Source organism: Etheostoma cragini, chromosome 4, assembly GCF_013103735.1.
Source record: "Etheostoma cragini isolate CJK2018 chromosome 4, CSU_Ecrag_1.0, whole genome shotgun sequence".
Classification (NCBI taxonomy): domain Eukaryota; kingdom Metazoa; phylum Chordata; class Actinopteri; order Perciformes; family Percidae; genus Etheostoma; species Etheostoma cragini.
Genome location: NC_048410.1, coordinates 2,805,046 through 2,817,554, shown reverse-complemented (window position 1 = coordinate 2,817,554; position 12,509 = coordinate 2,805,046). Strand labels below are relative to the sequence as shown.

At 44.8% G+C, this 12,509-nt stretch overlaps 2 protein-coding genes and 1 long non-coding RNA gene across 13 annotated transcripts in view; 1 reads left to right on the top strand and 2 right to left on the bottom strand.

The window, feature by feature from the left end:
* Positions 1-1,893, bottom strand: part of LOC117942811 (proteoglycan 4-like) — a 2,582-nt gene extending 689 nt beyond the window's left edge. For 2 of the 8 annotated variants that reach the window (XM_034868491.1, XM_034868495.1), the window contains exons 1-2: positions 1,659-1,893; positions 19-1,148 (exon numbers count right to left, since the gene is read on the bottom strand). In XM_034868491.1, coding sequence (XP_034724382.1) covers positions 19-1,148; positions 1,659-1,857 — 1,329 coding nt within the window. In that variant the 5' untranslated portion in view covers positions 1,858-1,893. The remainder of the gene's footprint in view (positions 1-18; positions 1,149-1,658) is intronic. The other 6 variants (XM_034868498.1, XM_034868494.1, XM_034868493.1 and 3 more) reach the window with 6 other exon arrangements.
* LOC117942858 overlaps positions 1-5,969 on the top strand; it is a 15,099-nt gene extending 9,130 nt beyond the window's left edge. Inside the window, exon 3 of the long non-coding RNA XR_004656239.1 lies at positions 5,523-5,969. This is a non-coding gene — a long non-coding RNA (uncharacterized LOC117942858). The remainder of the gene's footprint in view (positions 1-5,522) is intronic.
* Positions 1-12,509, bottom strand: part of mtss1 (MTSS I-BAR domain containing 1) — a 68,375-nt gene that overhangs the window by 4,045 nt on the left and 51,821 nt on the right. For 2 of the 4 annotated variants that reach the window (XM_034868480.1, XM_034868481.1), the window contains one exon: positions 9,197-12,440. In XM_034868480.1, the coding sequence (XP_034724371.1) occupies positions 11,296-12,440 (1,145 nt within the window). In that variant the 3' untranslated portion in view covers positions 9,197-11,295. Of the gene's footprint in view, positions 1-3,029; positions 3,042-8,819; positions 8,827-9,196; positions 12,441-12,509 lie in introns of those variants that run through there. The other 2 variants (XR_004656222.1, XR_004656221.1) reach the window with 2 other exon arrangements.

Genomic DNA, 12,509 nt, shown 5'->3' with positions numbered 1-12,509 from the left:
GCCCTCTGGTACGGGGACCTTAGGTGTTGTAGGCCCATTCTGGTTGCCCTCTGGTACGGAGACCTTAGGTGTTGTGGGACATTTCCGGTTGCTCTCTGGTACAAAGACCTTAGGTGTTCTGGGCCCATTCCGGTTGTTTTCTGGTATGGAAACCTTAGGTGTTGTGGGCCGTTTGCGGTTGCTCTCTGGTACAGAGACCTTTGGTGTTGTGGGCCCATTCTGGTTGCTCTCTGGTACGGAGACCTTAGGTGTTGTGGGCCCATTCTGGTTGCTCACTGGTACGGAGACCTTTGGTGTTGTGGGCCCATTCTGGTTGCTCTCTGTTACGGAGACCTTAGGTGTTATGGGCCGTTTCCTGTTGCTCTCTAGTACAGAGACCTTAGGTGTTACCCCAGGTTCAGTAGGGCCCTCTGGCACAGGAATGCTGGATGTGGACGGTCCTGCTCTTGATCTAAGTTGCCCCACAGTTTTGTGTTCCAGAGTCCTGATGCTGGTCCTTTCTGGCACCCCTTCCACTTTCACTCGTACATCTTTCCAGGGTTTAGGATGACTAGAAGGTGCAGACGGTTCACAGTCCCCAGTTTGTTCCGATGCTGGGATGGTCTTAGATGTGGGCCGATGTGTTTCAGTCATGTCAGTGTTTCCATTACTTACTGAGGACACGCTTCGTGTTTCTGTGAGTTCATCGCGGGGAGGTGGTGCAGGCTTCCTTTCTCGGGAAGGTGGTGGTGGTGCCATCTTTTCTGATTGTTTGACTACACAGCGCGGTGGCATCAGTCTTGGATGACTGGGAATTGGAGAGGGCTTACAATTTGTTTCTGATGTTGTATCCATTGTTCTCCCACTGTCCTTGGGACAGGAAACAAAAGACACCTCATGAGTCTTTACTTTGGGAGGAGTTGGCTTTAAAGGGACAGCAGCTTTCGGTTGGTCGGGGAAACCTTTTCTGTCTGGTGCTTCGATTTCCTTCCCCACACTTTCTTCATTGCAAGACGCATAATCAGAATACAGTGTCTTTAAATACTCCTCTATCTCTGTCAGAGATGCACGTTTTTCTGGTGGTGTAGACGTCTCTGTGGTGGCTACGGGAAACGGTTGTCTTCCTGCAAACTCAGTGGTTCCCTTCATGTTCATCAAGAACTTTTCCTCTGGAACGGCATTTACAAAGACATGCATAAGAAACAGAGAACACATTTAAAAAAACATGCATGAGTCACAAATTTGAAAAAAAAACCCATCTCTTTATGGTCTATTCTTCTATTTCTTCTTCCATTCTTTGCCAAAGCAGCTGTAGGCTATAATGTTAAAGACCATTCGAGTTTTATTCCAGATTCAGCAACGGTTAAACTACACAAATAATATTGTGTGTTAATGTTATCCAGTTCATCCAAAGTATGGAATGAAACAATAATATACTGTACATGCTAAAATAAGAAACTGTGGCAGACGCAAGAGAAAGATCTTGCACTCGGCGGACAATACTGACATCTTTCTTCTACAGAAATGTTGCTAACATGGACTCAAGGTATTCCTAACACTATAAATAAATACTTTATTTTAGGGTATATTGTATAAATAGACTGTATGTATGTGTCATCCTTGTCTCCACCTGTTTTAACTCCAACCAACGTAATGTAATGTGGTGTAATGTAACTTACCCCACAGCTCTTGGAACAGGAAGGAGACGTCTTTGTCACCAGCTTCATAGTTAACGTCAGAGCACCTGAAGTCGATCACCTCTAACAAATACTCGAGCAGGAAGTTTGGGATGTCAGCTGGTTGTGACAGAAGTGTCGCTCTGGAAATACACTCCACCAGGCTCTTCAGTCCGTTTGGTAACAAACTCAGGGAACTCATCGTTTACTCATCTAGCACTTCGGTGCTCTCCAGTGAAATGTGGACCAACGCGTGTGTGATGTAGAGATCAGTGTGTGAGGGTTCCACTTCCTTCTAGAAGGATTAGAATGTCTTTGTGATGTAACACAACATTCTGATGGGTCTTTTCCACCAAGGCAGTTCTGGTGCTGCTTCAGTTTCAGTGCCAGATATCGAACCGGTTATTTGCTTTTCCACACAAATAAACCTGGTTCTGGGCCAAGAACACGGGTACCAACTCAGCACCAACGAAGCACTGGTCTAGAGATAAGAACCGGTTACGTCAGGTGCTGGGGGGGGGGGGGGGGTTATCAGGACATTCGAAAACCAAAACTTCTAGACCGTAGAGAGCTGTTAATGTTAGCTTGGGACATGGATGGGAAACCAAAACAGCCGTGGTCTGTGGAGAAAACCAACTGTCTGCTGGCTCTCAGGCTGGGGAACATCCAGCTGGTTCTTAGATAACTGGCGAGTAGAACCAGAACCAGAACCTGGTTCATCTGGGTAGAAAAGACATATAGACAGTTGTTCCGTTTACGTTGAGTTCTGTCCCTTTCTTCGTCTTTAACTATGTCTCTTACAATATATGTTTACAGCTGCTCTCCTGCAGCCAACGAATGGTACAAACTTCCTGTCTCCTACGTGGGCGTGGCCTCATTTGAAAGTCCAATGAATGTCGTGTGGATGATTGAAAAGTTATGTTTGCATCATTTATATTTTCCATCGCTTACATTAGATATTAACACAGCCAAAGGCCATATTTAGCATGAAATGATCTTAATATCTCTGGTGTTTGATGTTTGCTTAGCTGTGTCTCCAAATTCCTGAGAAAGAAACAGAAAACAGCAAAGTTAACTTTTCTCCCGATTTGTCTGAAAAATGCCATTTCAGTGTCAGAATGTTATGGCGATATGTGGCGTGTGAAAATTGGATCCAATATTTACTTTGGTGACTGTATGTAGTGAAATAATTGGTCATAATCTCTGTTTACGTTCACTACCACTGGAATCAATCCTCTCAGGACCAAGCGGTCAGTCAGGTGCATTCAGCAATAAATACAAGGACTACATATGGGATACAGTGCTTTACTTTATGTAGCTTTATGTACACATGGTTCAAAACAACAGCCTGCACACACACACACACACACACACACACACACACCACTGTAGACTAGGGATACCTTTAATGTAAAGCCCTGATTGGTGAGTGCACAGAAACAGTCTTGGTACACAGTGCAGGGAAAAGAGGTTTGTTTGTGTGTGTATTTTGACGTTTTTACAGATATATATATAAACTGCCTATTCCAATTGAATGTCTATTACTATGCCTTTTTCTGGTATCTTCAAATGAAGCTGCCAGCACTGGGGCCGTCTCATTCAGCCATATGAGATTTCCCCTGCAGGGAAACACGGGGGAGTTTCCCCTTTGGATTGAACAACGCATGAGAGATGGAGCAGAATATCAGAATAGCTCTGCTCTCAGCAGGAGGATGAATCCACCTCCTCCTGCCTCTCAGCCAGGCTGAGACCTTTATTCTCTCCCTGCGGTTGCACCACCTCCGACACAGACAGACAGCAGGGCAGGGGTATTTTAAGTAACAGCGGCTGTCTTCTGCATCTCTGGAATTTGCTTCGTCTCGGGGAGAAATGAAAGTGGCAAATGCGTAGGTTACTCTTTGCAGAGTCGTGTATTCCTCTTCTATATTTACTACTGCCATTGAAAAACACCCTGTCGAATGGTGCGTGTCCACAGGCAAGCGTCATTTCCACGCTTCCCATTCTTCAGGTAGGCTATGTGTCCATGTGCGCGTGTTGTTAACGCCAGGTACCACTGCGGCTACGCTATATCTAGCAGTTGTCAGTTTCTCTTCAATGACCACTGACAAGCAAAGAAAACAGGCTACACCCGCACACAACCACCCGGGCTGCACCTGACTGAATGAACGCGTCACTCATGGAAACTTTCACTTAGTCACAGTTAGACCGAGAAACAGGTGGGTCCTGCTAAAGCATCAACCAGAAGGACAGTGAGGTGAGTCAGGATGAGCCAATTCAATTCAATAACAATACAATTTTATTTATAGCATCAATTCATAACAAGAGTCATCTTGAGACACTCTACAGATAGAGCAGGTCTAGACCACACTCCAGAATTTACAAGGACCCAACAGTTCTAGTAGTTTCCTCCAGAGCAAGTGCGACAGTGGCGAAGAAAAACTCCCCTTTTGGGAAGAAACCTGGGATAGACCCAGACCCAGACCCAGACCCAGGCTCTTGGTAGGCTGTGTCTGACGGGCCGGTTGGGGTTAAAATGAAGAGTGGCAATAACAAAATAATAATAAGTGGTCATAAAAAATGGTAGTTTGTATTAGTTCTTTGTGGTAGTTTGTGGCATAGCAGGGCACTGTGGGGCGTTACAAAGCACAGCAGGACGTAGGAGGGCACCGCAGAACGTGGCAGGATGAACATGGCATCGCAGAACGTGTAGCGGGACCATGGCGACAGCTGCTAACGTGATTTTGGAGACTCCCTGATCTGAGGAAACATGGCCGCCTGAGTCCAATCAGGCGGCAGAGAGGTTTTCTCTGTAAATAACTTGAGCTCTATGATGATTGTAGTTAGTCCCCAGTGGACTTCTTTAGCAAGTTCTGTCTTTAGCCTTGATGAGTGTTTTTTATCATCTGCTTTAGCATTTTCCAACATTTTAGATACAGACATTGTAATACTGTCTGTCCGAAATGATGTGAAATTGCATTTTATTTATTTAGTTTTTGAAAAACTTCTAATTTTCTTGATGAAGGACCCCAAAGACCGCCGCCAGATACGTCTTCCACAAACTAGATAAAAACACTGGTGTTGTTTCACCGATAAATCCATCAAAGCTCTGGAGATACAGAGGAAGTGACAGTGTGACACGGAGGTTGCGTATGAAGTCATGTTATGGAGGAACTGCGTATTTCTGCAAAAACAGACTAACCTAGTATTTGAGAGTTAAAAGATGAATACCACTCACTGCCAACTGCTGGCAGTGTGTTGTTGTTTGTGTAACTATTGTACCATTTCCTTTATATCCCAGACGAATCTTTATTAACTGCAGCTTCCTCGGCTCAAGTGTTTGTGCTGCAGGCTGATCCCGCAGTAACAGACTGTGGTTTCCCCAGGACTCCACTTTGTCTCGGAGATATGACAATAATTAGGCTATCTGACGCTAATTACCACCATCCACTGTCAGGAAAGGGGGGTCTGGACGTCTGCTGGGCCCCTTTAGACTTGCCTTTTAGAGACAGTTGCCTGCTGCAGTTGTGGGTGGGATGGAGCTCTGATTGACACTTGGGAGACGGCAAGGTTGCCTGAGTGTGAGGCAGTTATAGAGAGAGATGGCGGAGGGATGTTGTGAAGGAGGCAGAAAAGATGGAGATGGCTGGAAGGAAACTTGTTGACTTGTTTTCAACTGAAATGTTAATTCTAGTCACTTCTTCTTTGCTGTACTCTTAACCAACCAGACGTCCCAGGTCATCAAATTGCATCCATGTTTCCTTCGCTTGCTTCCCTTCTTCGGGTCTTAGTCCATCCACCGAGGAAGCATGGGAGAGAAGTGAGGATATCATGCAAGGAGGGAGGAAACAAGGAAAGTTCGTTTTTTAGGGATGAGACGTCCTTTCCTCTAAAGCGTCACCTGAATTTGTCAGCTGTACGGGCTGAGTTAGCAACGGCTTTCAGCTGCCGGAGGGGCTCCACTCACGTATCCTTGCTCATAGCTCCTCGTAGAGCCCTCCTCGCTCATAGCTCCTCGTAGAGCCCTCCTCGCTCATAGCTCCTCGTAGAGCCCTCCTCGCTCATAGCTCCTCGGAGATCCCTCCTCGCTCATGGCACCTCGGAGATACCTCCTCGCTCATAGCTCCTCGGAGATCCCTCCTCGCTCATAGCTCCTTGGAGATCCCTCCTCGCTCGTAGCTCCTCAGAGATACCTCCTCGCTCATAGCTCCTCAGAGATCCCTCCTCGCTCGTAGCTCCTCGGAGATCCCACCTCGCTCATAGCTCCTTGGGGCAGGAATAAGAGCTTTAAAACTGCCTTCACGGAGGAGGACCAGAATTACTACTTTATCAAATAAAGAGACGGGGATCCACCCCCAGTTTTATCAAACCTTTGATACTTTTTTAATCTGAATCACTTTGTATCAGCACTGGGACAACAGTTGAGACTAAAATTTTTCAATTTACCCACATTTGCACATAAAGTTTAATTCTACACGTCTGTATCCTTGACGTTCAACTTCCGTTATTTGTCCCTGTGCTGCAGGAAACTCCTCCGGATGCATGAGTTCTTCATTTCCTTCCGTTTCCTTTGTGTTGGGATCTTAAACTGCGTGGATTTATGAGGACTATTATTGACTGTTTCTCAGATCGCTGACGGGTAAATTGAGACTGCTATCTGGACTATCTGTCCAATCTGAGGTTTCTCTCACACAACTACATTTTGCAGCGGCTCCGTGCGGAGCTTAGCATCGTCCATGACGATTCTGATTGGTTAAAAGAAATGCCATTAAACCAGAGCATGTTTTCCTCCCATCCCCGAATGCTATGTGGAGCAGCCAGACCTCCTCCAGCGTGCTTTGGACACCTGTTCCTCAGACTTCAGGGCATTGGCCTTCAGCTGGTAATTTAGGAACAGACAGCTGTTGATTCTGCTTCAGGGAGGACACATACAGAATGAAATGAATGAAGTCATATAACTAAAAGGCATAGTAATGAATCATATGATTATATGAACACTACAGGAGGACATGAAATCATGCTTAAATGTAATTTTCCCTTTACAGAATGCAGTATGTTCATGTTCCTCAGCAGGAAATCATCGTGGTTTACTTAAAATTAAACTCTCAAAACCAATTTTTCAAATTTATTTCTTTCTCCAAAAAGAACAACTCATCCTCCCAGTAGAAACTAAATGTACACCGTTCCAGCTGTGTAGTTCCTGTAAATACAAGACACAAAAGAACACCAGAACTGATGAATCAATTATTATTATTACCATTGTTCCCATAGTGAACATTTAAAGATGAAGAACACAACTTTTCTACATTCCCTTGGTTCGTGTTGTCCATACGTCCGTGTAGTCCCTTTGCTCGCTTCCCGAGAGTCAGACATCCAATCAGGTTTCAGATCCTCAAACATCGTAAGTTCACTGGGATTCCTCCTTTAAAGCTTTCCTACAAAAATATACACGAATGACGACCAAGGAATCCCATCGTCTGATCAATAAATCAAGAAAAATACAATCAGGATATGTATACATACATTATAATATAGATTTAGATCTCAGCCAGCAGTAGAGGCATAGAAGCACACACACACACACACACACAAACACACACACACACACACACGGTCCAATCCCATCCATCCCAGAAGCTCTCAGACCAATCAGAAGGAGCTTTTCTGTCGCCTCAGTAATATCAACACTTGAATCAGCTGCAGTAAATCTCTTAATACACAGAAAAGTTGGAGAACAGACAAGTAACAGTCAAGTGGAATAGGCTATATATATATATATATATATATATATATATATATATATATATATATATATATATATATATATATATATATATATATATATATATATATATATATATATATATATTAATATCTATTACTATGCCTTATCCTGGTATTGTTGTATAGTATATTTTGCGGTTTTTAAAATGTCTCACTTATTATACCCCGTACTGTGTCCTAGAGTGCCAAGATAGGGGCCCTAAAATAATATATATATATATATATATTTTTTTCTGGCAGTTGTACAACAGCACTTTTAAAAAATAAGTTTGGAGACACTACCTTATTTAATCATCAATATCAAGAGATAGTTCTGTCGATGGGTTTGGAGACGGTCCCTAACTCTCGTCTCTCAGCCCGCTGGAGGACGGCTCGTTAGGAAACACGTTAGAAAATATTACAGTTATTTGTGATTTAAAATCATTAGTACTTTGCTCCGTGGTAAGTCGAAGAGTTGAGCAACAGAAAAACAGTTCATAAGCCAATAATTGCAAAAAATATCTTTAAGCAAAAATGTAAAAAAATACTGTTTCTAGCTTTTCGAATGCGAATGCTCGTCCATGTTTGTCAACTTAATATCTTTGGATTTCGGACCGCTGATCAGACAAAGCGAGACATCGTATATGTAGCTTACTTTAGGCTCTGGGAAGAAGTCTTAGGATTTTCTGTGTTTTTTGTTTTGTTTTTACTATTCCCTGACATTTTATAGACCAAACTGCCACACGAATCAATAATTAAAAAATGATCTTTAGTTGCAGCTGTAGTGGGCTAACCTACTCATGTCATGTCATACGTTAACAGAGGGACCACAGCATGAAGTCCCCAATCAGAGGGAAGCTTTAACAGGCAACATGTCTTTTTACCAATCCTGAACCACGTCATCAGTCAGTCTGAAATCATCCTCATGTTCAGGAGGCGGAGATTATTTTATGCTAATTTAAGATTTACTTATTTAAAATCAATTTAATCTCTCGCATGGCCTGAAACAGCCCGTAGCCTGGAGTAAGGTCTGGTTACGCCGCTTATCTACTCTGGGACTACTTCCCTTAAGGAGGAACAAAACACCGCTCTGGCTTGTTTGTTTTTCTTTAAACCAATCACAACCGTCCTGGGCGGCGCCGAGCCCCAGACGCAGAGACAGCGTCCTTGCACATAGAGAGCTAAGGCTTGGGATGCCGGATATCTGGCTTTATCCCAGCAATGTACATCCGTTGAACCAGACTGAGCTAAGTCAACTTAAAAACAACTTATGAAGCTGCGTTTATAGAATTCACACTTGTTGCTTTTTTTCCTTGAAGATAACATCCCTACTTCCTGGTGGACTTCTTGTTCCTCCAATCAGAGAAAAGGGCATCAATGGGCGCAGCAGCAGACCTTCAGTACTGGATCACTGGAAACATCTGAGAAATGTGAGCAGTGACTAAGGTCTGCACTCTGGTCATTGTATTTGTGATCTCAACTACACACACAAACGCACACACACACACGTGCAAACACAAGTTAAAGAACATGGGGGGGGAAAAAGCTAAAAACAAACAAATTAACAGATGTAAGTATCTGACCAACTTGGAACCGGGTCCCCAGTAGAACCAGCTATTGGAACCCAACCCAACTCTGTAGATAAATACAGTTTCCTTTACAGTTACAAGTTGTCCTCACAGTCCTGTGCTCTGATTGGCTGTACGCAGGTTTTCCAGTTGCTGACCTCACAGAGTTTCAGCGATTTTTCCGCTGAATTTAAAAACACTCAAAACAAAATGAAATTCCAGCAGTGTCTTTATTGAACAGATCAGATCCTGTATCTGTGGAAGCAGTATTTTAATGTGAACTTTTTAGAAAGTAAAATGCACCGATTTTCAGCCTTTGGAGTAAATCAAGAGATCTGTTAAATAGAGGTTTGTGTCCCGATAGTTAGGATGAACAGCGCCATGTTGGAGGAGGGACTCTCTTCCTCCGTCTACCGACAGAAAATCGAAGAGCTGAGGTTATATATCGTGTGTGAAAATGTCCGTTTAAACTGGCAAAACAATTAATTAGAGCTGAAACAATTGATCAACAGACAGATTATTCATCTAATATGAATCCATTGTCCTTTTTGAAGCAAAATAATTAAAAGTTCCAGCTTAAACTTAACATGCAAAGACCGTTTTTTAAACTATTTTCTAGCAATTTAAAGACAAATTAGTTGGATTAATTGCAGCCTTAAAAGCAAATTATCTTAAATGATCATTATTAAATGATTGCATGGATTTATTAAACTTTGGCCCCGACTCGGCAAATGATACTTTATTATAAACACCTATTCTGATATTCGGACATGGAGCCATTAAATTTGGCGAGAGAAGAGTTGTGACCAAGAAAAAAAGTTCTTAACTGGAAATTTTATAGTGCAAAAAATAAGAAATGCATTAGTCTCTGATGGACAAAATTTGTAATGGGAACACGGTTTCAAAATGAGGCCGTTCTGTACTGATATTTCTTGTTGTTTATTGGTAACGTCATGTCTTTGTACCGGTGTATATGGCGGTTAATAACTAACAAGAAATGCCAAAAATATATGTATGTGGTCAGAAACAGTGGCTCCATTATATAGTTTGTCCACTCAGAGGAAGTCTTGGTCACAATTCCTTTTAACCAAATTTAAGGGCTTCTTTAGAAAATAACTAATATCAGTCTCTAGTTTTTACATGAATTGATGTCTAAAGGTGTCTTTTCTGCGGCGGCAGAGGGCTCAGTTAGCTCGTCCAACACGGCGTTGTGTCCTGCTGATGACCTGCACGCCACCGGCAGCTGGGATCCACTTTTCCCTACAGTTCTACCTCTCAGAGCCCGCTCCTTTCTCGGCTGTAACGCCATCCGTTATCCCCGACTGCTTCTCCTAAAACAACAAATGTTGCCGCTAAAAGTTGCCAACAAATCACTGCCTTCTTCTTTGTTACTATTCGTCTCTTTAAGCTGCTAAGTATATTTACACAGATGGACCAGACATTCCCACACACACAGTAACATGTGTAGTCCTTTTCCACAACCAGTAGCCCTCAGCGGCACCATTTGGCATCCCCGGGATGGAAACTGTTGCCGTGTGAAGGTGAAATTGTGACTCATCTTCAGTTTAAATGTCTGTACGGGTCAAAGAAAGTGACTGACCCCGGACCAGCCTGGGGAGCTTGGTTTAGCGAAACATCCGAGCTCCCTAGGTGCTCCCGAAGATGTTTTTGTATTAACATATTTACAACCTACAGACCCAGTTTTAGAGTCATGAGCGTCCCGTTCTGTGTTTTGACTATTTAAGATGACTGGGACCCGACCTAACACTCACTGTTCAGACACTCTGGACCAACACACACACACACACACACACCGTGGTGACACAGCAGAGCTACAGGACTAAACACTAAACCCCACCCTCCTGGGAGTCTGGAAAAAAAGGAAAATCAAACACACACACACACACACACACAGGATTGCAGAGTTTCCTGCAGGGCTAATTAACAAGCCACATGACGAGCATCTGACCAGGAAGTACTAACTAAGACAATGAACAGTTCTATTGGTAAGACCGGGTTGGACAAAGCCTTAACTCACAATTGAAATGCAAACATGAACCCCCCAAAAAAACGAAAAGAAGGCAAAAGACATCCGCGGCAGAAACAGGAAATGAAATGGCAAAGTCTCGTATCTTTGTTTTTAAAAAGAAAGTAAATATACAGCCTTAAATGAATATTAAGAAAATAAAATAAGACACACGTCAAATGCCAGCGATGAATCAGTCTACAAGCTGTTTTGTAACAGGAAGTCTGTCTGTTTCATGTGTGCCGTCTGTGCTGTAAACCAGCGCGGGGAAGCAAAACAACCCGCCTCATTTGTGATTGGTCGGAGGAGGAGGCAGGAGAGGGGCGGAGCGATCGTTGGTGAGGGTCCTTTTGAGCTTCACCCGTCTGATCTGGGTCAGCATGTTACCTGCCCCCTCCTGGGTCAGCGGCTCCAGGTCCGGGTGCTGGCTGGAGGGCGGGGGAGCCTGGGGCTGGCGGTGAGCGCTGTGGCCCACACTGGAGGGCTCTCCCTGGGCCGTGGAGGCCTGGAGCTCGGCCTGGAGCTCGGCCTGGAGCTTCTGTTTCTGCTGGTCCTCAGACCGGTCGCGTTGATGTTGCAGCTGCTCGGGCTGCTGAAGCAGGGACTGCTGATGCTGAAACTGTTGCTGGAGTTGCTGCTGATGCTGAAACTGTTGCTGGAGTTGCTGCTGATGTTGAAGCTGTTGCTGCTGATGCTGAAACTGTTGCTGGAGTTGCTGCTGCTGCTGAAGCTGTTGCTGTAGTTGCTGCTGCTGGATCTGGAGCTGCTGGTTGTGCTGCTGTAGTTGACTGTGTTGCTGATGATGATTTAGTTGTTGGTGGATCTGCTCCTGCTGTTGCTGTAGTTGTTGCTGGTACAGTCTCTGTTGTTGCTGCTTGGCGCTGCTGCCCTCGGATGGCAGGGAGGGGACGGTGGGTACGGGCACGGGGATCGGCATCTGACCCGGGACCAGCTGGTAGTACGGGGAGGAGGGAGGTAAGGCGCTGAGGCTCTGGGTGGAGGTGCAGAGTTTACTGAAGCCTAATCCTCCGGCTTCGACAGGAGAAGGTGTGGCGAAGACATTATCGTCGTTGCCGTCCTTTTCTGCGTTGACGGCTTTGAGGGGGACCTGCGGGGTGCAGATGGGGATGGGAACCCCGCCGCCTATCGTGCCCCTGCGATACGCAGGCTTGGACGACGGTTTGCGCCTGATGGTTGCCGTGTGGGACGACAGCTGGCGGCCGGACCGGCCAAACAATTCGGGCTCGGCCAATAGGCTGACGGTGGAGGCGGGACGCTGGGACTGAGCAAACTTCCTGTACTGGAAACTGAGGTCGGAGTTCCTCGGGATGGTCGAGGACTTGTCGAAGTCCGACTGGCTGTTGGCGTGGGAGAGGTGGTGTAAAGAGATGGAGTCGGCGTCTCCGTGGAGAGAGATGGACTCGTAGTCGACTAGAGAGAGAGAGAGAGAGAGAGAGAGAGAGAGAGAGAGAGAGAGAGAGAGAGAGAGAGAGAGAGAGA